The sequence below is a fragment of the Helianthus annuus genome, chromosome 15, assembly GCF_002127325.2.
Source record: "Helianthus annuus cultivar XRQ/B chromosome 15, HanXRQr2.0-SUNRISE, whole genome shotgun sequence".
In the NCBI taxonomy this organism is placed as follows: Eukaryota; Viridiplantae; Streptophyta; class Magnoliopsida; order Asterales; family Asteraceae; genus Helianthus; species Helianthus annuus.
Window position 1 is genome coordinate 108,631,495 of NC_035447.2, and position 27,484 is coordinate 108,658,978.

A 27,484-nucleotide genomic window follows, 5' to 3' on the forward strand; every position below is an offset into this window, starting at 1 on the left:
GTTGTTGATTGAGTCACACATTGGTGTACATATTCCATTATGATCATTGTGTACACTTTAATAGGTTGACTCAAACATTTATGACCATGCTTTCTGTTTGGTATGTTTTGGTCAGTCTACAGTTTGGTTTAGTGATTCTGCAGTTTGGTTTGGTGATTCTGTTGTTTGGTTTGGTGATTCTGCTGTTTGGTTTGGTGATTCTGCTGTTTGGTTTAGTGGTTCTGCACTTTGGCCAATTTTGATTCAACTTACAGATTGACAGCAGTTTGGTTTAGTGATTCTGCACTTTGGTTCAAAATTTGGCCAATTCTGCACCTAGTTACAGTTTGACTGCAAATTGGTCAAACTTTGGCCAATTTTGCACCTAGTTATGCAGTTTGAGTCACTTGCAAGTGCAGTTGCACTTTGGTTCATACTTTAGCCAATTCTGCACCTAGTTACAGTTTGACTGCAGTTTGTCAAACTTTGGCCAATTTTGCACCTAGTTACAGTTTGACTGCAAATTGGTCAAACTTTGGCCACTTTTGCTTTACACAGTTTGTCAATTTTGCTTCATATGCAATTTGAGTCACTTGCAAGTATGGTTAACATGTACATTAACTTAGATGTCCAGTTGAGTCAAAGTAACAAAAGCATAACTTAGATGTCCATTTCATAACAAGTAGGCACAAATGGTTACAAACACTAAATACCACAACAGTTCATTATCAAACAATACTAATTCCACAAATACAACAATATGGCAATTCCAATTACAAAGGTTAGCACATATGGTTTCTTCGACTTCGTCTTTGTGTCAAATCTCATTGCTTTCAAGTTCTTGTTCTCTTCTATTAATAACATATTGTGTAATTCAAGGTTCTTTATCTTCAGGTCTTTAAACGTCACTTGAGTTGAGGTGCCGTATGAACGTTCAACGAACATCTTATCAACATCTTCTTTCCAGAGGAAGAATTTGCAATCCCCTCTCTACAAAACACAACAACTATAAGGAAATTGCAATGAACTATCTACAAAACACCAAATTGATCTGCAAATTCAACTTACAGGCCAGTGAGAGCAGCCGTAAAATTCTTCACCATGTCTTTCACTTTTAAGTCCAGCTACTCGAAGAACCGCAACAATGTCGTGATGACAGTACACATTTCCATCCAAATCGACCTTGAAGACTTTAGGTTTTCGAATTAGACCAGAGGTAGAAGACGACGACATGTTGATTGAATGTTTCAATGGGCAATTAGGGAAAGAACGGCTATGGGGGGGAGGTATTAGGGCAAGAACGACGATGATCTTCGTCTGCAATTGATCTTCGTCTGCAATTGATGGGGAGAAGATGAGTTTATTTGGGAATTAGGGTTAAATTGGTGTTAAAGAGATGATATAACAACTTTCTGTCCACGTAAGCTTCCAACTCATCATTTAAATGCCACATAGGCTTAAAAAACTAACTCAGTTAGTGTTTTTTTAACGAAGGGGTGACAGTAACACCAAGTTGTCGAGTAGAGGGTGGTGGGAGCCAATTTGAAAGTTGGGCGTGTTATTGGCCAATTTTGCATAGTTAAGGGTGATACAGTCCATTTCCCCTTAAAATTAAATGGGAAGGGGTTAAATCGGATTATCAAGGGTAAGGTTGGGAATGGGGCTGATATTCTTTTTTGGATTGACACTTGGGTGGGCGATCTTTCCTTCTCAGAAAGATGGCCTCATTTATTTGGTTTGGAGTTGTGTAAAATGTGCAGGGTTGCTGAAAGGATTGTAGCGGGGCAAGGAAATGGTATTCTAACCTGGAAGTGGTCTAGACAGCCTGAGACAGAAGAGGAGATAAGGGAATGGACGGAATGTCACGAGGTCCTCAGTTGTGTTCGACTATCCAACGATAAGGATGCTTGGCTCTGGACTCTTGATAGCCAGAATGGTTTCTCGGTGAAGTCGGTCAAAAAGGCTTTGATTATAGACAGAGGCAACAGCCACCCTCCTAACTTTGTGTGGTGTAAATGGGTGCCCATCAAGCGTAATATTATGTCTTGGAGAAGCAATTTGGATAGGCTCCCTATGAGAATTAATTTAAGAAGAAGGAATGTGGATAAACTCGGTCATCTGCCCTTTTTTGCGATGAATTCGAGGAATCGGTGGAGCATTTGTTCACTGTGTGCTCGGTTGCTATCCGGGTTTGGTCGGCTTTCAGCGTTTGGTGCAACATCCCTCCGTTATTCTTTTTTGGGTTCAAAGATATTTTAGGCATACATAAGTCCATTAAGAATGGTATGAAAGCGGAGAAGATCATTTACGGTTTGGCTATTATCTCATGATGGTGCTTATGGAAAGAAAGGAACGAGGTGATCTTTAATCTGAAAAATAGAGGAGATAAAGTCGAAAGGTTTTGCTTGGGTTAAAAATAGATTTCCTTGTAAGTATATCATATGGGCGGAGTGGTGTAAATACCCTTTGTATATGTTGTAGTTTCTTTGTCCCATTGCCCGTTTGGGTCGGGGGTTTTGTTGTTTGTATGGCCTTTTTCCCATTTTGGTCGAAGGTGTGCTTTAATGAAGGTTAATTTTCAAAAAAAAAAAAAGATAGCAAGGTGGGCGAGGGAGATACAACTCAGTTCTGAGCAGATCCATTAATAAGTGGTAGATTGTTACAAATCAATATCCTTTGGTATACCAACTAGCAACAAATAAAAGAGCAATGGTGAAAAACTATTACAAAAATATGTACAGGGGGCGTAATATGGCACTAGGGGTAAGAGTACTCGGAAATTTAGAAGAAAAAGATGTGGTAGAAGACTTGAAGGAAGTACTAGCACAACAAGTTGTAAATGATAACAATGATCAATGGTGCCTGAAAAAATGAAGTAGCTCCGGTCTTCTTAGTTAGAATGGTCCGAAGAGACCTCGAAAGACAAATCAATGTAAATCAACAGGCAAGTGAGTTCTGGTGAAACGAGATTGCAACCCTAAAGGAAAATATTTTTGTGTGGAGAGCACTGCAAGGAAGAATCTCAACAGCAACGACCCTAGAAAATAGAGGAATGGCGCTCCACTCGACCATGGTTTCGGTTGATATTATGGTTCGGTTTTTTGAAGTATTATGTATGTATATCATTAGGTATATTATAGTTATGTATTTGTCGTGTATTAGAGGTAGGGTAATCCAATAACCTCAAGATTTTCACCATTGCACAAAATCACCATGTGGATAATTAGGATGGTTATGAATACAAGTATGAAGAACACAACTAAACTATCTATTTGCTAAGAAACCAAGTGAGGTATCACCTTGACGAGTACTTCCAACATTGCGAGATTAAAGGCTTGGTGTAGGTTTACTTACTTTATGACTTGGAAATTACTTAGAGACATACAAGACCTTAAAAGAGGGCATATGAACCTTAAAGTTTCTGGAACAAGACCTTAACACAAGCCCTTCAACATGGAAGTTTGTTGGTGACTTGGTTTGGTGCGAAAATGTCCCAAAACAAAGTAAAGATAAACATGTTTATAAAGTTTAACAAAAATCCTCACTTGGACATCAAAATTGGTGGTATACCAACATTGTTTACCTTGGTAAACATGTGGTAATACTTCTAGAGGTTATCCAAGGAAAGAGAAGAATAAAAACAAGATGAAAAGTATAAGAAGGGAGACCAAAACTCAGTATTTTAGTTCTTAAACTTTCTACCAAAAGTGGAAGAATTGGAAGATTGGAGAGTGTTTGAGAGTGATTTAGAAGCGGAGAGAGTTTTTAAAAGGTGTTAGGGGTTGGTATTGTAAGTGGGATAAGTGGTTGGGGTCTTAAGTGAGTTGGTTGGGAGTTAGGAGGAGGAAAATTTCGTTTTTGGTCCTTGTGGTTGTTTTGTTGGGTATTTGGTGCTCACAACACATAGTTAAGCATGTTTTGGAGTGTTTCAAGTGTATGGAAGCATGTGTAATATTAAATCACGTATAAATAATATTTCAAATAAAATATGATCTCGATGTATGGCTTGGTTTTGAATTAAAAACGCGTATTTCGTGATTGTTTACGTATCATGCAAATATGATAAAACAAAATGATATAAAATGTAGTTTCCATTATGATCAAGTCTTAAATTATAAAAGATTGAAGATAGAATACGAATTAAAATAAAGTGAAAAAAAGATGAAAAATATGGAACGTTACACCTTTGAGGTGCACTACAAATAACATGTTATGTGTAATGCTTTTTCTTGAGTACTATTTAAACTAAATACATACATACCGTTGCCCCTATGATGCATGTTGACGTATGAGAGATTAAGAACCAACACATACAGCTTAAAAAAGTGGCAGAAAAAATAATAAGAAAACTATGTAAAGAAACACTACAAAATATATTATTAGAGGAATCTCTATAAACCACATAAAAACCAAGTTTGTATAGGTATGTGGTAATGCGTGAGTGTGAGATGATAAGAGCACCCACAATGGGCAAACGCCACAAACCCACACAATTGCCATCTCAGCACCACATCATATTCACAAGCCTCCTTAAAAACACCAATGTTTCCCACAATATACTAACTTTTGTTTTTTTTCGCTGTTAAAAGAAAAAAAAAACACGAGAGAAACAAATGTTCAAGTGAAAGAGATCAACAAGAGAGAAACCTCATAACTTTCAAAACCCATAATACCAAACGTGAGTTTCAAGAGAATCTTTAAACTCCTTACAAATACTCTTAACTTGGATATATGACTACAATTAAAAAAAACATAATGACAAATCAAAATCAAAAGGTAACCACCAATCTAAACCTCACAAAATTAAAAAGAAAAGTAAAAAAGAGTATATGCGTATTCAATGCAAGCTTTATAGCGTGGTTGTCTATACACATACGTACATCGATGTAATCATCATCTTCATACTCGATGCCGTCTTGGTACTCTTGTCACAATTACCACTTGGTTCTTTGTCTATTTAAAATAAACATAAATTGTTCATTATAATAATTTATTTACTATAGTCCCGTCACTTATTATTTTTTTGGTTACCAGGAGAATATAATTTGTAAATAGACTGAATGAAAATAAATTAATACCATGGTCACGAGTTAAATTCTAGCGGTTATTTATTATTGTAATATATACGTTATATTACAGACAAATTACAAAATTAATAATATAATTTTAGAGATGTAATGAGATTTAAATATTTAGTAAAAGAGTAAATTACTGTTTTGGCCCCTATAGTTTAGTCAGTTTAACTATTTCAGCCCAAAAATAAATCTTTTAACATATCAGACCCGATGTTGCATTTTATAACGGTTTTGGCCCCTGACACTAACTTTGTTACTTTTTTGTAGTTAAGTGTAAGGGTAATTAGTTCATTATATACCATAGTGGCTGTTTTGATAATTATAGTTCTTTTAATATTTATAAGATTATTAATGCAATTACTCAAATTTTTTTATTATTTTGTTATTTCATGATTATTATTTAACAAAATATGTTTTATATATACAAATAAATATGTATTTTCATTAAGCGTTTGTTTTTTATAAACGTCGTTTTTAAAATCATTTGTTTTTTTAACTTTTTTTAAACCGTCCGTCGTTTTTAAAATTATTCATTTTTAAACCGCTTCTTTATTAAAATCGTTCTTTTTAAAGTTGTTTGTCTTTTAGTGTTTTTCTTAAACGGTCCATTTTATACCGTTCTTTTTAAAATCATTTTTTAAACTTTTTTAAACAATTCATTTTTTTAGTCATTAATTTTTAAAAACGTTTTTTAAACCGTTCCTTTTAGAACCGTTTTTTATGTCGTATATTTTTTGAAACTTTGTATTCAGTTTACTTATAGCCATTAGGAAAAAATAACTTCAGAAAATGAACGAATTCAAAAATTAAAGAAATTTAAAAGCGATCGATTTTAAACAAACGAGTAGTTTAGAAAACGAAGATTAAAAAAATGATGTTTATAAAAAAACAAAACCTTAAAAAAATAAGTTAACAAGTGTAAGCAACTAGAAAATGCATGAATTTAATAAACGAAAGGTGAAAAAAAATGGTTGGATCGATGTGTGACCCGAACGAGTCAATCAGAAGAGTTTACAATCCATATCAAAGGCGGAATCAGTGATATAGACGTGATAACAGCTTGATTCTCTCTAATTATCTTCCTTTTATTGATTTCAAAGCTTTTACAGATCAGTTGACAAATCGGCAGCACCTCGGCTCTGAAATCAGAAAGTTACAAATGACTCAGCAGCTCAGGTATTTATAGACTGGGTATTTCGCACGAAACCAACACACCTCATTTCGTGTGAAATGACTTGGTACCATTTCGTACGAAATGACTTGCTCATTTCGTGCAAAATGACTCGGTACCATTTCGTACGAAATGACTTGCTCATTTCGTGCGAAATGACTCATGTACATGCAAATCCTAATTTTAACCTGCTGAGCACTGGTTTATCCTATCTAGACTCAAGACTCTATAAAGACGAAGTTAACAGACATTAGTGCACCAACAGACTCCCCCTTGGATGTTGACGAAGTCTTCAGGATCGAGTCTTTGGTTGTCTTCGGTCTTGGTCTATCTTCTCACTTTTTCCAATTTGTTCTGACACAGAAAGCTTTCTTCAATCTTCTATCTTCAAACTCCCCTTTGAATGTTGATCCAGAATCTAGACTCCCCCTTTCGAAGACTCCCCCTCTCGATAAGCTGGGACTTGAATTCTGGCTCAAACTTTACACTAACTTAGCCATGGGGATTGCTGCTTTCACAGAACCTATTACCTGCTTCTCAAAAATCTGACATTAAAAACTCTTGACTTTTGACTTCTTTTGTTTGTTTATCAGTTTTTAGAAATCCACTTAAGTCTCCAGATCCAAGTTAATGACCCTAGATACTTAATTTATCTACCAAGTCCAACTTAATGACCTTGGTTGATCTGAGACAAAACAAAACTGACATTTTGTTAAAAAATTTTCAAACATTTTCTGAAAATTACAAGTTTCAAATTAATGAACTTGTTTTGACTTTTCATCTTTCAGGTTTTAGTATGATAAGCTCCCAACTCATCTTCCAGCTCAAAAACTTCCTGCATCTGCTTCGAACTCCGAATTTGAAGATCAGCTTTCCACTTTGGTTTGTCGGAAAAATAAAGCAGAAATGTAAAATCTTTTTGGATTATTAATAAAGTTTCTAAACTAGAATGCAATGAAATCTTTTTGAGTTTTTGAATATTAAACAGAAATAAAATGCAGTAAATGTAAACTATTTACAAACATATTTTTGGTGAGCGTGTTAGGAAATCATATCAGCTATCGACAAGTTACTAGCACCGTTAAGCTTGATAACATACTAAGAATTAAACAATTCGCTTAGATTGTCGATATACTGATCCATTTTAAATTTCACACAAATTTCAATCTGTTCAGGATACGAATTAAGTGTTTTAGAGACTTAGCTTATACGTGTGTACCATCTCAGAATATACTCCTGTATCCTGACCACTATATTCAGTCTTACAGGTGAATGTACACTAATGATATATGTAAAGGGGTAAATGCGAGACCACGAGAGCTCAGGCTAGAACTTCCGTTCGTACAGAGAGATGATGACTCGACTTTAGGTGGGTCCCCTTTAGGGATCTTTTATTTCAACAGCACATGATTAGCATTTTGCAATGTTTCATCATTTTTTATGCTGAGGGTGAGCTTTAGGAATAAAGCAAATGCAAAGCATTATACGAGGACTAGGCTATTGCTTCCGCAAAATCAGAAGTCCTGGTATAATACCCCAGATATCATCACGTACAAAGACCTAGTATGTCAGAAATAGAGTCTTTCAAACAGGATTTCAGGGGTTACCTATATATCCGAGAGATGTTCCCCACGAAATAAGCAAGTGATGATTTTAGGTTTATATCCCGAACAAACCCACTAAATGTGTAAAAACCTATCGGCACATCATCAGCGAGACTGCCTAATGCTTTAAAACTTTACATTTCTTTAGCATACCGTAACTGTCAAGCCGATGTACTATCATTTTCCCTTTTTACATAAGCTCTTTTTCAGTTTTCTATTGTTTTTGGATTTTTGAAATTTTTTACTGTTTTTGTATTTTCTGGAATTATAACCTACCTACTCCCTCTAAATACCAAAACAAGTAAAAAATCGACAAACCATTGTAGATTGCTTTTCAACATCATCTACAGTGGTACCTTCATCTACGCCAAGAATCCCATCCTACACCGATAAAAGCTTCACACCGTTCAGTTTTAAAAGATATTTAAAACGAGTTTTATCAAACGCTTTGGTATGTAAATCAGCTTTTTGATTGTCAGTGTGGATTTTCTCAATTCGTATCAGCTTCTTCTCGAAACAATCTCAAATGAAGTGATGACGAATTTCTATGTGTTTCGTTTTAGCGTGATGAACAAGATTTTTTGTTATATTTATCGCTGCCTCATTATCAACAAAGATAGGGGTAGTAAGAAATTGCAAACAGTAGTCGCGCATCTGTTGCTGGATCCACAAGATCTGAGAGCAGCAACTGCTAGCAGATACATACTCGGCTTCACATGTGGATAAAAGCTACAGAGGTCTGCTTCTTACATTGCCAAGTGACCAATCGTGGTTCGAAAAACTGACATCCCGCAGTTGTTGATTTAGCATTAACTTTGTAGCATCCGAAATCAGAATCGGAATACCCTTCGAGCGTGAAATCGCCTTCTTTTGGATACCACAACCCCAGTGATGGAGTTCCTTTCAGGTAACGCAATATCCGTTTCACAAGCACCATATGTGAAGCTCTTGGGTTAGATTGTAATCTTGCCGCGAGGCAGGTAGGATACATGATATCGGGTCTTGAAGCTGTCAAGTACATCAGCGAACCGATCATAGAACGATACATCGTTTCATCTACCTTCTCTCCGGTGAGATCAGGGTTTATCCCATGGTTCGTCGCTAACGGGGTGGAAGCTGGAGTAGATCCTGATATCCCAAATTTCTCTAAGATATCATGAACATACTTCGTCTGATGTATGAATATTCCCTCGGGCAGTTGATCAACCTGAAGTCCCAAGAAGAATTTCATCTCACCCATCGATGACATTTCAAACTTTTGCTTCATAACTTTTTCAAAGTTTTTGCACAAATTTTCATTTGTTGACCCAAATATGATATCATCCACGTATATCTGAACTATCAGAAGACGTCTGTCGACTTCTTTGGTGAAGAGAGTGGCATCCACTTTTCCACGGATGAAGTTGTTGGCAAGCAGGTGTTGAGACAATGTCTCGTACCAGGCTCTCGGGGCCTGGTGTAAACCATACAACGCCTTATCCAGTAAATAGACCTTGTCTTTGTGGATTGGGTCGGTGAATCCCGGTGGCTGTCCGACATATACCTCATCTTTTACCTTCCCGTAGAGAAAAGCCGATTTAACATCTAGCTGATATACTTTAAATCCTTTCCATGATGCAAATGCTAGAAAGATTCTGATTACTTCAAGTCTAGCAACATGAGCATACACTTCGGTGAAATCTATACCCTCCTTCTGACTAAAGCCCTGGACTACGAGTCGAGCTTTGTTACGAATAATAACCCCTCGGTCGTCTCTTTTGCACTTAAACACCCATTTTGTGTTGATCTTCCTGTGACCATCAGCCAAGTCTACCAATTTCCACACTCCCAACTTCTCGAATTGACTCAACTCTTCTTGCATAGCATTGACCCAAGAATCTTCAATTAGCGCCTCTTTGTATGTTTGCGGTTCGATCTGTGAAATAAAACAACTTAGTGAAAACTCGGTTTGTAAAGGAGCAACTGTAGAATAAAAACAAGTAAGGCCTTGGTCAATTTGTCGTCTAGTGCGGACGCCTGATTGTAATTCTCCAATAATTAACTCCTCTGGATGGTAGGAAAGAATTCTTGGCATCACCTCGCCTGGAACATCTACCACACCTTCCAAATTTGTGACATTATGATTTGCATCTTGTTCACTGACTGGAATTGTTTGACTTGAAATCTGGATTTGCTGCCCCTCAGAATCTGAATCACCACGATCGAATATTGGCCTATTATCAGATTCTAGATTATCGTTGACTGCCGTCTGATTGTCAGGAGCATGTTCATGTTTTGAAGATTGCTGAACATCATCATGTTCTCCAGCATTGCTTGGACCGGCTTCATCATCATTTGAAGTTTGCCGTTGACGTCTAAAAGACTCAGCTGGAAACCTTTCTTGTGATGACTCATACTCTATCAGAATATCCAACTCATCAAAGAACTCTGGTTCTTCTTCCATATCAAACGAGTCCCACAAAGTATCGTAATTAAAATGCCATGAGTCTCCGGGATTCTGTGGTGGCATTGTGTAACCTTGACATTCAACATTATGAGCTTCAATTATCCGCTTCAAGCTTGGAACAAAGACTCGTTTTTGTGGACTTGAGTATCCCACGAATATTCCTTCGATGCTCTTTGGACCAAATTTTCCAAAAGTCTCTAGAACGGTACAGGGAGACCCAAACGGTTCCAGATACTTCAGGTTCGGTTTACGGTTGTTTATTAGCTCAAAACACGTTTTGTTGAATTTCTTCACTGTGAGAACCCGGTTGAGTGTATAGCAAGCGGCTGACACTGCTTCTGCCCAAAAATTGACAGGTAATTTTGAATCAGCAAGCATCGTCCTGGCCGTTTCGATTAGCGTCCTGTTCTTTCGTTTAGCTACTCCATTTTGCTGTGGAGTGTAAGGAGCACTAAATTCTTGCAATATACCTCTTTCATCACAATACTCTTCCATCTTGTTGTTCTTAAACTATGTACCGTTATCACTCCTGATTCTTCTGATTCGAGTTTGGTACAAGTTTTCAATCTTTCTGAACAACGCCATCAAACTGTCAAACGTTTCATCCTTTGTTTTCAGAAATGATACCCACGAAAATCTGGAGAAATCGTCAATTACTACAAGACAGTAGAGATCACCAGTTATGCTTTTGACGTTCACTGGACCAAAAAGATCCATATGAAGTCTCTCTAACGGTCTTGAAACTGAGTTAACTTTCTTTTGAGGGTGTGATTTCTTCTTTTGCTTACCTTTGATGCAGCTAATGCACCCCCCTTCCAGATGGAAACTTTTCAAATGAACACCAGTTACTAAGTCGTTGTGCACCAGATGATTCATTTTTCGCAGGTGAATGTGGCCCATCTTTCGATGCCACAATTTCGATTCTTTTTCCGTTGCTTTTGACATGAAGCAATGAGCCTGACCTGTGGTAGTAGTAGCTACGCTCATATCCAACACGTACAGATCATTGACTCTTGGTGCTCTCATGATAACCCATTCTTCGGGAACAACAAATCTTGGTTTGAATATCAAACATTCTTTGTCTGTGAAGTGCGTTGTATACATACGATCACAGATCTGAGATATGCTCAGAAGATTATTCTCAAGCTCGGCGATGTAGTTCACTCTTTCAAACGTGACAATACCATTAGATAGAGTTCCTTCACCAACTATTCGACCACCTTGATTTCCTTCAAATCCCACATATCCTCCGTTAAACCCTCGAACATCGTACAGTAGGGTTTTCTTCCCTGTCATGTGCTGAGAAGCTCCACTATCCATAATCCATCGTGAAACGGATCTTGGAAGCTCCTGCACATATCACAAACAATTAGTTAGATTTGGATACCACCCAAGCCTCTTTTGACTCAGGTAGCTGGACATTGAGAACAGTTCTTTTGGTGAACAATGGTGGAAAATTCTGGTCATTCATCTTTAAACTTTCTTCAGATCCAACCTCAACCACTTTGTATAAGAAAAACTCATCTTTCTGAGGTTGAACAAATGGTTGGTCTTTCTTTTGAACATCCTTCTTTTCAGAATTGAGCATTTCTTTTTCAAGTTTCTCATAGAAATCCAAAGGAACATTCATCTTTACCGGTGTGGTAGAAGATGATTGTTTTTCCGACTCTGAAACCTTTGGTTTTGAAGAACTTGTTTTCTTTTCAACAACTTTTGGCTTCCATGTTTGTTGAGATGATGCAACCCGTGTGTAAAACTTGTCATTTTTAGTTACCTCATTCTTTACAGGTTTAGTTTTGATTTTGGTGTTTTCATTTTTCAAAACTTTCTTCTCAACAACCATTGGAGCTTTACCTTTTACATCAACTTTCTTTTTCTGAATCTCAACAACTTCAGACTTAGGCTTTGAGTTGGTGCACTTTCGTGCAATGTGTCCAACTTGATTGCATTTAAAGCATGTTCGGGTATCAACAACCTGACTTGTGCCTTCAGTCTGAGGCTGTGAGGCCTTCTTCTAAAAAAATTCTTGATTTGATTTTGAAAAAAATCTTCGATTCTTGCTCGGAAAGTGAGCTCGAACTTGAACTTTTCACAAAAATCTTTTTCTCAACAAATTTTTTGTTTTGAACATTCCTTCTTTGATAATTCTTACCACCTTGATATCCACCCGACCATCTGTTTTGGTTGTTTTTATAAAAACGCGGTGGTACAACAGGTTTTTTATAGTAAGATTTATCTTTTTCAAATTTTAATTGTCTTTCAGAATGTTTCAAACCTTCGATTTCTGACACATCAATCTCAATCAACATGAACACATTTTTCAATTTCCCAACATTCACATTCTCCAAAGGAAAATCACGATCCGAATACAACTTATCAGATCCCGCCATCTTGTACAACACAAGATTAGGTTCTTCACTTAAGTTGTTTTTGGATTTTGATTTAGGAATATATTTGTCCAAAAAACATTCATCATCCTCGGTTGTGTCACTGTCGGATTTTAAAACATTTTTAACCATGCTTTTCACAACTTCAGATTGGACAATATCTTCATCGGATGATGTAGTGAATGTGACATCAATCGTGTCTGGAAGCTTAACTTCATTAACTGCTTCATCATTTACCAACCCTGATTTTTCTTTGAGAAATTATTTAACACTGGTGGTGGAACCTGATGATACCCAATCCCGGTTCCATTCGAGTATACATCTTCGCCTGCTTTGTTCTTCCCAATTGGTTTATGAACGATATGTTGAAGAACAAAACATGCGGAGTTGTAACTGTTGAGTTTCAACTGGATGCGTTCATTTTCAATTTTAGCTTCTTGAAACTGAAGCTTCAACTTAGCAATCTCATCCAGTTGTTGGTTAATTTTCTCTTCTTTTGCCCTAAGAACTCCGGTCAGTTGCAAATTTTCTTTGCTTGTTTTACCATTTCTTTCATCAGAATCTTTTACCGTTCGTTTTAGCTTCTCAAAATTTTCTAAGAGTTGACGATTTTCATGAATTAATTTTTCGTTTTCTTTCCTAATTCTTTCTACGTCAATTTTATCATTTTCAATTCTCTCAGTTAATTCTTTTAATCTATCATTTGAAGCTTTTAACATTTTGTCACGGTTTAAGATCTGATCTTCAACATCTCTGACTCTTCCTGTCAGTTCTTCGGTTTTTTTACTGCTGAGGTAAGCAAGTGTACTACAAACTTTGCAGTCTTTAATGCAATTTTTGCAATCACTCTCAATCTTTGCTTTCTTACCTGACTCATTGGTTGCATCATTCGGACTGACCTTACTTTTAGACTCGTTTCCAGAACCAGAAACTACCTCTAACTCTTTCGCTGCAAGCACTTTGTTAGCCATCTTCTTCAAATTTTCTGCAGTGAATTCTTTTCACATGTCAATAATCCCGTCATCAACTTTCTTTGACTGCGACTCTTTCTCTTTTTCTTTTTCCTCAGCTTCTCCTCCTCCCTACCACATTCTCTGTCTGGCTTCTTCTTCTTCTTCTTCTTCTTCTTCTTCTTCTGCATTTTGCTCGGTGAGAGTTTCAACACTGATAGAATCTGGATCAACAGCTATGTTTCCTTTAGGATCTTGATAACATTCTCTATCAGGATCCCATCTATTTGCCCTTTTGGCTTCTTTCCATGTTTGATAGATTTTACTTATCCTGGATTGAGCTTGCATCTTTCTGTTGATGTATTTTCTTCTTTTGTTCTAGAATCTTTGAAAGGAACAATTTTTGTCATGAAATCATACCCAACTGCATCTTCATCTGGTAGCAGTTCACTCGAATCGAAACCCTCGTCATCATGAATAACAGCAAGTGCTCTTGATTTTTCTTTGGGGTATCTTCTAGCTGCTTCATTCTGGGAGGTTCTGATTTGTTTTGATGATAAATTGCTCTTTTATAGTAATACTCTCTAAATGGATTTGCCGTATCATCAGCATATGCGTTTCGACATTCCCTTTTAAAATGTCCCTTTTGTTTACATTTAAAGCACGTGACTTTCGATTTATCAAAACCAAGTTTTGTGGAAGGTCCACCAATGGAGTGTCTGCCTGTAATCTCCATGAACCTTTGTGCTCTCTTGACCGCACTAGCCATACACCACTTGATATCGATCAACTCCATCTCTTCTGGGTCGATCTGATCATAGTCTTCCTTTGTCAGGTTGGTGTTTCCGATTTTACCAGCAACAAGGCTTTCGTATGATTCTAAAACAGATGCTAAAAACACCATTTGCTGCTTTGCGGATTCTTCACTGAAATTTTGAGCATTCTTGAGATCCACAGCAATGTTACATTGAAACAGATTCTTTGGAACTGATTGACTTGGAGCAGTTGACGATGAACCTCCATGATAACCATTGCTTGAACTTTCTTGATTTGACGTGTTAGAACTTTCTGCTGAAAAGGCTGTCTTGGGGGACACAGTCTTAGGGATCATACTTCCTCAGTAATACAACTCAACATTCTGCTGGTATGAAGAGTTGTTAACTTTGTTTGATTTCCTGATCTCCAACTCATGACTCTCCAATCTTTCGATTAACAGATCAACCGTCAGTTTAGCTGGTTCCACTGTGTTTTTCAGCATCAAAGCAAAATACTACCAGTCTTTATCATCAGGCAGTGAGTCAAATAGTTTGTCAACTAATTCTTCTTGAGTATACACGATTCCGTGTCTTGCGAGTTCCATCTTCAAATGCCCAAATCTTTTGATCATCTTTGACACAGACTCGTTCTTCAAACATCCAAACAAATGAAATTCTTTTCTTAACAACTTCTTTTTGTTTTTAACAATTTCGGCACTACCCACACATTTTACTTTTAGTTTCTCCCATAGATCTTTCGAATTTGTGTATTCAATCAACGATATTATGTCATCCCTCACAGAGTGATGAAGTAAAGCAATGCATTTTTGTTCAGCAACAAAACTTTCTACTTCATTATCTGCTATATTTTCATAATCCATTCTTCCCATATCAAAACCATTCTTTATGCTCTTCCAACTGAGATATGCAAAAGCTTTTAGTCATTCTTCAAACCTTTTAGCCCATCTGTTGTATTCTTCAATTGCCATCAACTTAGGCGGTTTGTTGTATGTGCCATAGGCACTTTCTACACTCAAAGCATCAGAAAGGGTTTTCTTTGCACTTTGACTTGAAGCATTTTCATTTGTATTACTTGATGTATCATCTCCTGTGCTTCCCGTGAAAGCAAAAGCATCACTGAACGGATTCAGAAAATCATCCATTTTCAAGTACCTGAAACACTCAACAAACACTTAGAAAAATTTTTGGATTTTAAACACAATCTCAAACGAAATGGATTCAAGCGAAATGAAATCCACGCGGAATAGACTTTCACACGAAATGGCAATGACTTTCACGCGAAATGAACTTTTCAAGCGAAATAGAGCTTTCGTACGAAATGAACTTCACACCTATTTCGTACGAAATGAAGTTTCAAGTTGATTCCGTGCGAAATGAAGTCTGATTTCGTATGAAATGAGGACCAATATGCTGATTTCGTGCGAATTGAAGATTTTAATCTTGATTTCGTACGAAATGATGTTCTCAAGGTTAATTTCGTACGAAATACACTTCACAGAATTGATTTCATGCGAAATAGATGTTGACTATTTCGTGCGAAATAATGATGACATCAGCATATCGGCCACCATTTTGTCAAACTGTGTTTTACGTGATATATGTGAAATTCAATCCATTTTGTCCGTTAAATCTCAATTAATTTTGAAAAGAATGAGTAGAAGTGAGAAATTCCGGTGAAATCAAGCTGAATTGGTATGAACTCTTCTTCCTGAGCTCTGATACCACTTGTTGGATCGATGTGTGACCCGAACGAGTCAATCAGAAGAGTTTACAATCCATATCAAAGGCGGAATCAGTGATATAGACGTGATAACAGCTTGATTCTCTCTAATTATCTTCCTTTTATTGATTTCAAAGCTTTTACAGATCAGTTGACAAATCGGCAGCACCTCGGCTCTGAAATCAGAAAGTTACAAATGACTCAGCAGCTCAGGTATTTATAGACTGGGTATTTCGCACGAAACCAACACACCTCATTTCGTGCGAAATGACTTGGTACCGTTTCGTACGAAATGACTTGCTCATTTCGTGCGAAATGACTCGGTACCATTTCGTACGAAATGACTCATGTACATGCAAATCCTAATTTCTAACCTGCTGAGCACTGGTTTATCCTATCTAGATTCAAGACTCTATAAAGACGAAGTTAACAGACATTAGTGCACCAACAAAAACAATGAATTTTGAATAAACAAACGATCCAAAAAATGGAAGATTTGAAAAAGAAATAAACCATTCTAAAAATCTTTGAAAAATGAACGATCTTTTGCAAACTTTTTATTAGAATGTTTCTTTTTTTCAAATCTTACATTTCTTTTGTTTTTATACACATCGTTTTATAAAATTTAAATAATGAACGACCTAAAAAGTGAGTAGTTTATAAGTGTTTAAAAACAAATGATTTAAAAAAATGGTATGAAATGAAGTGTTTAAAAAACTTCAAAATACGAACGACTTTAAAAATAACAATTTAAAAAAACAAGTGGTGTAAAAATGAACAATTTTAAAAACGATAGATGGTTTAAACAAAATGTAAAATAACAAATTATTTTTTAAAACGACTTTTATAAAAATAAACGGAAATGAAAATACATATTTATTTGTATATTTATAAAGTATTTTGTTAAATAATAATCGTGAAAATAACGAAATAATAAAAAAAACTGAGTAATTGCATTAATAATCTCTTAAATATTAAAAGAACTTTGTAATTATCAAAAACATCCCCTAAGGTATATAATGACCTAATTACCCTAATACTTAACTGCAAAAAAAAGTAACCAAGTTATTGTCAAGTATGGGTGTAAACAAGCCCAGAGGTTCGAGAGCTACTCGTGATCGGCTCGGAAAGCTCGAACGAGCCGAGCCTTAACGAGCCCGAGCCCGAGCCCGAGCCCGAGCTCGAGCCTGAAATAGACCTCGTTTTGTTATCGAGCCTGAGCTCGAGGCAGAAATACAAAGCTTGTTTAGGTTCGCGAGCCTAACGAGCCCATACAAAAATTAAATTTTTTTATATATAATATATTAATAATGATGATAACATTGATGAGCCGAACTAGAGCCGAGCTTTGGCTCGTTTAAGCGATGTTGAAGTGAGCTCGAGCCGAGCTTTTAGCTCGTTTAAGGTTATTCTCAAAATAGTTCGAGCCGAGTCGAGTCGAGCTCGAGCTTCGGGTTTTACCCGCGAGCCGACGTCGAGCTCAAAGAAGTAGGCTTGAACCGAGCAGAGCTCAAGCTCGAGCTTCATAAAAACCTAACTAGCCGAGCTCGAGCCTGGTCGAGCTCGGGCTTGGGCTTGGGTCGGCTCGTTTACACCCATAGTGTCAGGGGCCAAAACCGTTATAAAACGCAACCTCAGGGTCTGATATGTTAAAAGATTATTTTTTAGGCTGAAATTGTTAAACTGGTTAAACCACAGGGGCCAAAACAGTAATTTACTTTTACTAAAATTAGAGGTTGTCAAGTTGACTTAATTACCCTTCTTAATAAATAAATGAAAATAAAAAAAGTAAAACAAGATGAGTTGTTAGGATTTGTTTATTTTGTTCACAACTAAAGATGAGGTTCACATTTGAACGCAACCATATATATATATATATATATATATATATATATATATATATATATATATATATATATTCGGTTCAAGGAGGAACCACTACCAGTTGCGAGAAACATGAGAACTCCTCCTATCCAATATAATTTTAACACCTTATCTATAATCAATTTACTTCAAAAGGGTATTTTATTCTTTTTCTCTCAATGTCACATTATCTCTCTATCTCAACACATCATATAATCATTATCTCTCTCTTTTCATCTCTTTTATACTTTTATATTTAAAATTTGAAAAAAAAAATCTTAGGTTCTAAATTGTAACACCAAAATACAAAAATATCGAAAATGATATCCATTTCTCTTTGCTCTATTTTTCCTAATTATAACATAATGTTCTTTATAAAATGCAAGCTATATTTATCTTATATGTTTATTAGAAAATACAAAATTATCGAAAATGATATCTATTTATTTTTGCTCTATTTTCCCTAATCTGACATAATGTTCTCTATAAAATGCAAACTATATTTGTCTTATATGTTTATTGAGAATCTATTTCATTCGTTAATGTTTGATGACTTTGCACTACAACTTAAAAAAAAAACATTCGAAAACGTGCGTAATAAAAGTTTTGACAATGTGCGTAAACATTTACAGGAATTGAGTATGAGAACATCACAATGTAAAAAAAATAAATAAAAAAATGTTTTGACGACGTGCATAAATTTTTTTTTACGCCCTTGGTCGCCGACCCGAGCTCCTCTAAACATCACACGTAAATCCAATTTTCAAACTTATGTAAAAACGGAAGGCGTAAAATAGTTTTTACGTACGTTTGAAAAGATTTTTACCTAAGTTGTCGAATGTAAAAAAAAAATTTTGCGCACGGTGTCGAATGAAAAAAAAAATGTTTTTTTTACGCCCATATCGTCAGTCCGAGCTCCTCGAAACATCACGCCTAATTCTATTTTTCAAACATATGTCAAAACCACACGTGTAAATATTTAGTTTTTACATACGTTTGAAAAATTCTTTCTCGTACGTTTTCAAATGTAAAAAAAATTTGCACACGGTGTCGAATGTAAAAAAATGTTTTTTTTATTACACAAGATAAAAAAATGCTTTTTAGGCCCATGATCGCCGGCCGAGCTCCTCTAAACGTTTGTGGAATGTAAACACTCTGTTTTTTTCTATAATTTTCGTAGGTATTGGGGTTTTATGTTTTAATGATGAGGATAACGAACAAAAAATGAAGATCAACATCAGAGATTGAAGACGTTTTCTTTTTATACATGTAGTGTAATTTTTTTTTGTATAAAAGTCATATGTTGACATGAAGAGGGATGTAGTCTATGAAGTTTGATTGTCAGTTTGACAAGTTGACATGAATAGTAAACAAGTCAAATTTTCCAAAATACCCTTTTTGCACTATTTATTCCTTTTTAATCAATAAAATCACTACAAGACAAATCAAACTTAAACAATTCAATCTCAACCACTCATACATGAGAGATCTAGAGTAGATAATGGTTTCGACAGTTCTCGCTAGGGCTGCAAATGAACCAAACAAACACGAACAAGACCTTGTTCGTGTTCGTTTGTTAAGAAATATATGTTTTCGCGAACCCTTCACGAACACTTATCAAACAAGATTTTATGTTCGGGTTCGTTTGTTAAGGAAATGAACTTGTTCGTGTTCGTTTGTGTTTGTTTGTTAATTTTAGGCAACGAACATTGACGAAAACAAATGAGCACAAACTAATGTTTATGAAAACAAATGAACACAAACAATCATTCATGAATAAAATATATAATATACGGACACTTATTAGATATTTAATTTGTCGAAATTTTGAAGTATTTAAATAAATATAAAAACTAAAAACACTAATGAACTTTCGAACACAAACACACACGTTACCAAACGTTCACGAACATAAACGAACGAAAACGACCTCTGTTCATCTTTATTTATTTAACTAAACGAATGAAATTTCTTGTTCGTGTTCGTTTGTTTAATAAACAAACGAACACAAACAAACTTCCCGCCGAACGGTTCACGAACTGTTTGCCGAACGTTTGGTTCGTTTGCAGCCCTAGTTCTCGCATCTAAAGGTGGTTCCTATTTTACCCATTCCCGTTCCCATATATATATATATATATATATATATATATATATATATAAGGAGCCACTAAAATAGAAACCATCCCCAGTTGTAAGAACCGCGAGAACCACTCTCAACCAATTAGAATAAGGGGTAATTTGGTCATTTCCTTCAAATGTCTAATCTCTCTATCTCTCCTAATTTAAAGTCATCTGACTTTTTTAATACCTCTCTCATCTCTCATCTTTCATCTCTCATATATCACTTTCTCCATTTTCAAAATATCTCATTTTCAAAAGATCCTTCATCTCTCATCTCTCGTATATCACTGTCTCATCTCTCACCACCATGTTTCTCCGGCGTTGCTTTTTGCCGTCAATTTCTTTGAGTAGCATCCACGTTTCTGTCAACTAAGTCCGACATATTATTTTTATAGTATTTCCCCTTAATCTAGGTTATTTTTGTCTTTCATTTTCATCCTCTGGTAAAGTGATAAGTGACCAATGTACTCCCATTTAATTCCATTTCTTCATTTCACTATACGAGAGGACGGATCCATGATTATTTTACAGCCAAACGGGGGTGACCGGTGATGATGCCAAAACAGGGGCTGGCGGTTCTCATCTCCTCTCTTCGAAGTGTTCACCGCCATCACCGGAGATACTCTCCGACCAGCGATGGGGGTGACGGTTCTGGCGGTGGTGAGCAGTGACGGTTCGGCCTCCCTTTCCTCCCGCCGCCCCCTTTTGCGACCGGTGTTTGGTGGTTGTTGCATTGGGTTTGGTGGCGGACCCCTAGGCGGTGGTGGTGGGGTAGAGGTGGGTAATGCCGACGGCTCCGAAAATAGCCGGAGCATCACTTACCGGAGGTGGAGGTCCACGGTCATCACTTTCTATCTCTTGTGGGTTTCTCTCTCTAGAAATGGTGGGTGTTGATTTTCTGTTCTTGATTTTGTTTGGTATTTTGGTATGTTTGTGGGGGGGGGGGAGATTGATTTGTGTTGATTTGTTTTTGATGTTGGGGTTGATCTGTGTTGATTCCTTTTTGATGTTGGGGGTTGATCTGAGTTGATATGTGTTTCTCTCCCTAGAAAAAATGGTGGGTGTTTGATCTGTGTTGTTTCGTTTTGTTGATGCTGGAGGTTGAGTTATGTGCTTGATTTTTTTTTTGGTATTTTGGTATGTTGGGGGGTTGATGTGTGTTCTTGATTTCAGTTTATTGAACAGTGAACAATGTGGGTTTAATGTGGTTGGATTTGCGCGGTGATGATGCAAAAAAAAAAAACGCATATTTTGATGACGATGGCGAGACAACGATGGTGGAGGGTAGGTTTTTGAACCTGCAACCCCTCTTTGCAGCCTCTGATTATCGGAAAATCTGCGCCAAATCCCGTTTTTTTCAAGAATCCACTCATTGTTTTGATTTTTGTTTGTTGGGTTTTTATATTTTTTGAGGCGTCGATGATGATAGCAATCTATCTTGGACACCTACAGAGTTGCGATTTTCTGGGTGCGTTCGTTTTGTGTAAAAAAGTTTTTGTAAAAAAAGTTAAAACCGTAAACTTTTTAACGTAAAACGTAAATTTTTTAACGTAAAACCTAAAACGTAAAACGTAAACTTTTTAACGTAAAACGTAAACTTTTTAGTGTAAAACGTAAAACGTAAACTTTTTAACGTAAAACGTAAAGTTTTTAACGTAAAACGTAAACTTTGTAACGTAAAACGTAAACTTTGTAATGTAAAACGTAAACTTTGTAACGTAAAACGTAAACTTTTTTAACGTAAAACGTAAAAATTTTAACATATAACATAAACTTTTTAACGTAAAAATAAAATTGTTTTGGTTTATAAATCTGGAACTAAAATGTTTTTGTAATAAAAAAATATGTTTTAAAAACACAAGTAATATAATAATATAAAAAAAGTAATAAAAAACAATAAAGATAAAAAGACAAAAATGAGTAAATTTACTAAACTAACCTTTTGGATTAAAATATTAAAGACATAATAAGACAAAAATATTTAATATTACTTTTTAATTACTTTTAATCTCATCCATCCATTTTGAAGATCTAATGGCTGAAAAGTGGTTCTCTCGGTTCTTACAACTGAGGGTGGTTTTCATCTTAGCGGTCCTATATATACATATATATATATATACATATATATATACATATATATATATATATATATAGAAACGGGATTAGGAGAAAACGGCAAAAAGTGTGAGAACGATGAGAACGCATCCTGGCCGAACACGTGGCGTGGGGCTTGATTAGGGTGGTTATTTTGCCTTTTTAGTATTCTTCTCCTTTCACGGTTTTCGCGTTTGAGAAGCTTCTTTATTTTTTGCGTGCAAGATAATTTTGGCGTTTTGTAGATTTATTAATTATTTGGCTTTTAAGGTTTTTTTTCTCAAATTTCTTCTCTTTGAGGTAATTCTTTTTGTGTCACATAGTTAATATTTTTGGCGTTATGGCTTTTTCCATGTTTTTTGGTGTTTTGTATCTTTTTGTTAATAATTCATTATCATAGATTAATATTTCAAAAAATTACAATAAGTCGAAAATCAAAATAATCTAATAGTCTTCCGTAGGTGGGATTACATCGGAGATGTACCCATCGCTTTGTTCTTCACTTTCTTCAGATTCTTCATCATCAAATTTCATTTTTGCGTATAACGCCATTAGCTCGTCTCTTCTTTGCTGCATCCTATTCAAGAATATTACTGCATCATTGGATTTTGGATCGTTTAAAGGTGTTAAATCACAGAGTTGTTCAATGATAGATAGCAACTCTGTCTTCAACATTTCTTCCATTGGTCTTAAATATTGCACCCCGTTTTCGTAAGTTACTTCAAGTGTTCCTTCTTCCTCATGCAATACCCAACTCCTAAGTTTTGGTATTTGTGTATCTTCAATATCATCATCATCATCATCATCATCATCATCATCATCATCATCATCTTCATTATCTTCTGCTGGAAACTTTCTCTCCAGTCTTCTTATTACAGTTCTTGGTCTTTCACAATCGTTGTCTCTTGGAACCCCAAGGGCCAGGATATCCTTTTGAATATTTTCATTCATTCCCATCATGGCTTTTATTGTTCTTACCTTAACCCTTCTCCTATCAGCGAACTTTATGATGAATCTTTTTTCTTTCCTTACAAACCTCCATGCAATAACCTTAGCCATTTTTTAAAATTTTTTGGCGTTTTGGAGAATATGTGGCGTTTTAGTTTTTTTGGCATGTTTGAACTTGGGTTCTGATGATCTTCTTTTATATTGACTTTTTTTCCCCGCGTATGTCAGGTAATTATGGCGTTTTGAAAAAGATAAATAAATTTAATATAATAAATGTTAGTAATTATGTTTTCCGTCGTTTCATTTTACTGTTTTTTGCAGTTTACCGTGTTTTGTTTTAAGACTCAATTGTTTTAATGGTGTAACACGTCAAATCTTTTGACGGCTGTAATTATGGCGTTTTGTTTTCCAATGGTGGTTAGATAACTATTGGACTTCTTTTGTTTTATATTCTTTTGCACATTTTTTCACTCTTTCTTATAATATTAGTTGTTTAAATTAATTTTATTATAGTTTGGTAGTTTATTTGGGGGCTTTTGTATGACATTATGGCGTTTTACACGTATTTGCTAATTTTGGCGTTTTATTATTTTTTTCGTTATAGCATTAATATTATTTTGTTGTTTATTAACTGACATTACAAAACAAACAATAGACAAAGAAAATTAACAAAAAAAATAAAAAAAAAAACAAAGTAGAAGGAATTTATTATATTAAATTTTCAGTGTCATCAGTCTCTTTTCTCTTTTGAAACTACAAAAAATGTGACAAATAAATGGCGTTTTGGGTTTAGCGTTGTTTATTTTCTTTATTCATGTGTTGAATTATCTTTGTTCATGTTTGAGCGATAGAGCGACCCCTTGTGGGTGGATGCTATCTGCCACTGGTATATGTCTCTTCTTATCATCCAAACCTTCTTCAGAAACAAAGATGACAGTATGACATATGGGTGTCATCAGTCCCTCTTTTTTCAATTTTGTCCATCTCATGTAGCAAAATCGTTTCTTCACTCGCCTAAAAAATCGTTAAATGAAGCTTCGTGCAGAACTTTACTGAAGATAAAAGAAAAGGATGCTTTTGTTGTCGTTGTATTTTTTTGCGTTTTACATTGAGTTCTAAATTTTTTTAGCAACCACTGTGTGTTTTTTTTGTGTTTTTTTTGGTGTGATAAACGGAAGGTGGTGAGGCGTTTCTATTTATAGAATTTTTTTGGCGCGTAGGTTAGGCGGGATGTTATTTTTATAACACAAAATGTAAATAACATTTATTCGGATGTAAAGTTTGGCGTTATATATAATGGCATTTCTTATGTTATGGCGTTTTTGTAACCAGAGAGTTTAAATAAAAACACAGAAAAAAAAGCACCCAGTGATAAATTTGGCGTTTTGTATTTTTTTGGCGTTTTATTTTCAATGGCGTTTTATGCGAGGAATAGTTTTTTACCTTTTTACCCTTAATGACGCGCGTTCACGTAATAAAATTGGTGTTATTTACTAAAATGCCACCGCGCCAATCTAGTCCATAGATTGTTTTGATCGGACGATGCATAAGCATTCTCTCCGTTCTCACACTTTTGAGCGTTTTCTCCTGAACCCGTTTCTATATATATATAGAAACGGGTTCATGAGAAAACGCTCAAAAGTGTGAGAACGCTTCCTGGCCTAACACGTGTCCCGCGTCATAGAGAAGGGCAGAGGGGCTTTTTTGTCTTTTCATTCGTCTTTTATTTCCCAACGCGGTATAATATTTTATGGCGTCTAAGTTTTTTTGGCGTTAATCATATTTTTTAGACTTTTTGGCGTTGAACTAATTGTTTTTGTGTCAGATATATAATTTTTTGGCGTTATAGAGTTTTCTGGTTAATTTTTTTGGCGTTATGGTGTTTTGTATAATAATTCACTACGAGTCTCTAATATTTGCATAAGATTACAATAAGACCATTTTTTTGGCGTTTAGTGAATTTTTTGGCGTTTAATACCCTTTACAAGGTGTTTTGCCAGCAGCTGTTCTCCCGGTTTTCATACTTCTAGCTTTTTGGTGTTTGCAGTTTTTGGCGTTTTATATAATAATGTTATTTTTTTATAGAGAACTAGTTAACAGACAAAAAGATAATTTGATATCAAAACAATATAAAATGAAAACTAAAATAATAAAAAATTGTAATCTAATTTATCTTCCAAATCTTCACTGTCATCAGCCTCTATCTTCTTGAATTTGTTTTGACGTTTTGAACCCTTTTTGAATAGTTTTGCTAGATGCCAACTTTCCTACATTAACCCCGTCTTTTTTCAGAAGAAGCTGCTTAGTGGCATACTGTTTTTTGGTGTGATATTCTTGTTTGGCGGCATGTCATTGAAGATCAATTCTTGCTTGATGCTATTTGTAATAATGGAGTCCAAAATAGCATTTTACACTTTGGTTGAACCCTTTCTTCCATGCCTATAATCATTAAGAAGAAAGCTCACATGATGGCAAATCACTGTCATCAGTCTCTTTTTCTTGAATATTTGTCCATCTCATCCAGCAAAATATTATTGAGTTAACCCTCTTAGAAAAAGGATCCATTTTTAGTGAAAGCTTTGACATCTGTGGCGTTTTAAAGGGAGTGATTTCTAGAGGATATGGCGTTTTTGTGTTTTTCTGGGTGTGATTAATTTCATTGTGTATAGACCCCTCTTTTATAGGAGTTTTTTGGCGCGTAGTTTAGGCGGGACTTTTTATTGTAATAAATGATAATAATAAAGTAATTGTCTTTTCAGTTACTGTATTTTGTATTTACTGTGTTGATCAACTTTTATCAGTTTTATAGGTTATGGACGTCCCATCTTCTAAGTTTGGCGTTTCTTTAAATGGCCTTATGCAGACCAACATGACAAAATACAATAACGGAGTAAATATAATAGTAAGCAGGAAAATATTTTTTGTTATTTATGGCGTTTTGTTATGGTTAACCATTTTTAGTATTATTTTGGCATTTTGCTAATAAAGATAATAATATATCATTTAACTATCTTAAAAAAAAAGAAGATTACATCGAAGAAAAAAAAAGAGGAAAAAAAATTAAAATCCTTCGTCAGAAGGTACTTTATCTGAATAGTATCCATCACTTGTGTTATCTTCTTCCTCCTCGGAGTCTTTATCTTGATCTTTATCCATGTCATCACATTCACCTTCATCAGCTTCTTGTTCCTGAAGATTCTGAAGCCTCCACCTGAACATGTCTTGCATTAACTCTAATTTTGAGTCTATTTCTGTGTTGGTACAAGTGGCGTTATGCAATTCTTCCATGAAACCCAGTCGCTGCTTTGTCATGATGGTCTCTAGCCAGTAGACTTCCTGCTCTCCGCTGTCGTATGTAACCGTCACCATGTCTGTTTAATTATCAAAACGCTATGATGTCATGACAGGGTCTGGCTTCACATCTCCTTTGATTGGTCCAAATTTTCTTGTTAATGCTTTCATAAGAATGTGCGTTTCATGGCATTCGTTGTCTAGAGCGATGCCAATTGATAAGATTTGCCTTTGTATCTGTTCTTCCATCTTTAGAATTGCCCTGACCGTCTTTACGTACACCCTCCTTCTGTTGTCAAAATGGAAGACGTATCGCCAGATTCCCAGACTGTATCTCCATGAAACGATTGTTGCCATTTTTGGCGTTTTGCTTAAGTTGGCGTTTTTGGTTAACGTTTTTTTTTTTTTTTTTTTTTTTTTTTTTTTTTTTTGCAGAAAATGGATAGATTGAAGTGATTATGGAAGCTATGGTTTACGTTTGTTTATATAATGATGTTTTGGCACGTAATTTAGGAGGGAATTTCTTCTAATAAATGTTAATAACTGAAATTCCGTTATTTGTGTTGTTTCATCTTCCTGTAATATTCAACACGTTTTATTTTTAATTTTTGGCGTTTTGTTTTTAATGGCGTTTTATCATATGATGGCGTTTTGAATATGAGGGGTAAAAAGACCCTTTTACCCTTAATGAAGCGCGTCACACCTAATAATATTCATGTTATTTACGAAAACGCCACCGCACAATCTAGTCCATGGATTGTTTTGATCGGACGATCCATAATTGTTCTCACCGTTCTCAAACTTTTCACCGTTTTCTCCAAATCCTGACCCTACATATATATACATATATACATGTATACATATATATATATACATATATATATATATATATATATATATGTATATATATATATATGTATATATATATATATACATATATATATATGTATATATATACATATATATATATATATATATATATATATATATATAGGGGACCGCTAGAATGAGAACCACCTCCAGTTGTAAGAACTGAGAGAACCACTTTCTAGCCTTTAG

General features: G+C 35.3%; 1 protein-coding gene across 1 annotated transcript; it reads right to left on the bottom strand.

The window, feature by feature from the left end:
- Positions 1 to 624: 624 nt before the first annotated feature.
- Positions 625 to 4,323, bottom strand: LOC110912151. Its single transcript, XM_022156822.1, has 3 exons — positions 4,241 to 4,323; positions 1,048 to 1,313; positions 625 to 969 (listed from the first exon to the last, which is right to left on the bottom strand). Exons 1-3 carry the CDS (start codon positions 4,257 to 4,259, stop codon positions 718 to 720), a joined length of 537 nt encoding a protein of 178 aa, XP_022012514.1. The 5' UTR covers positions 4,260 to 4,323; the 3' UTR covers positions 625 to 717.
- Between the last annotated feature and the right edge of the window lie 23,161 nt (positions 4,324 to 27,484).

Bases quoted from the DNA above. Each gene is read 5' to 3' on its own strand.
- LOC110912151 (XM_022156822.1), bottom strand. The intron at 970-1,047 runs GTAAGTTGAATT...TGTGTTTTGTAG, and splicing joins ACGGCTGCTCTCACTGGCCT to AGAGGGGATTGCAAATTCTT.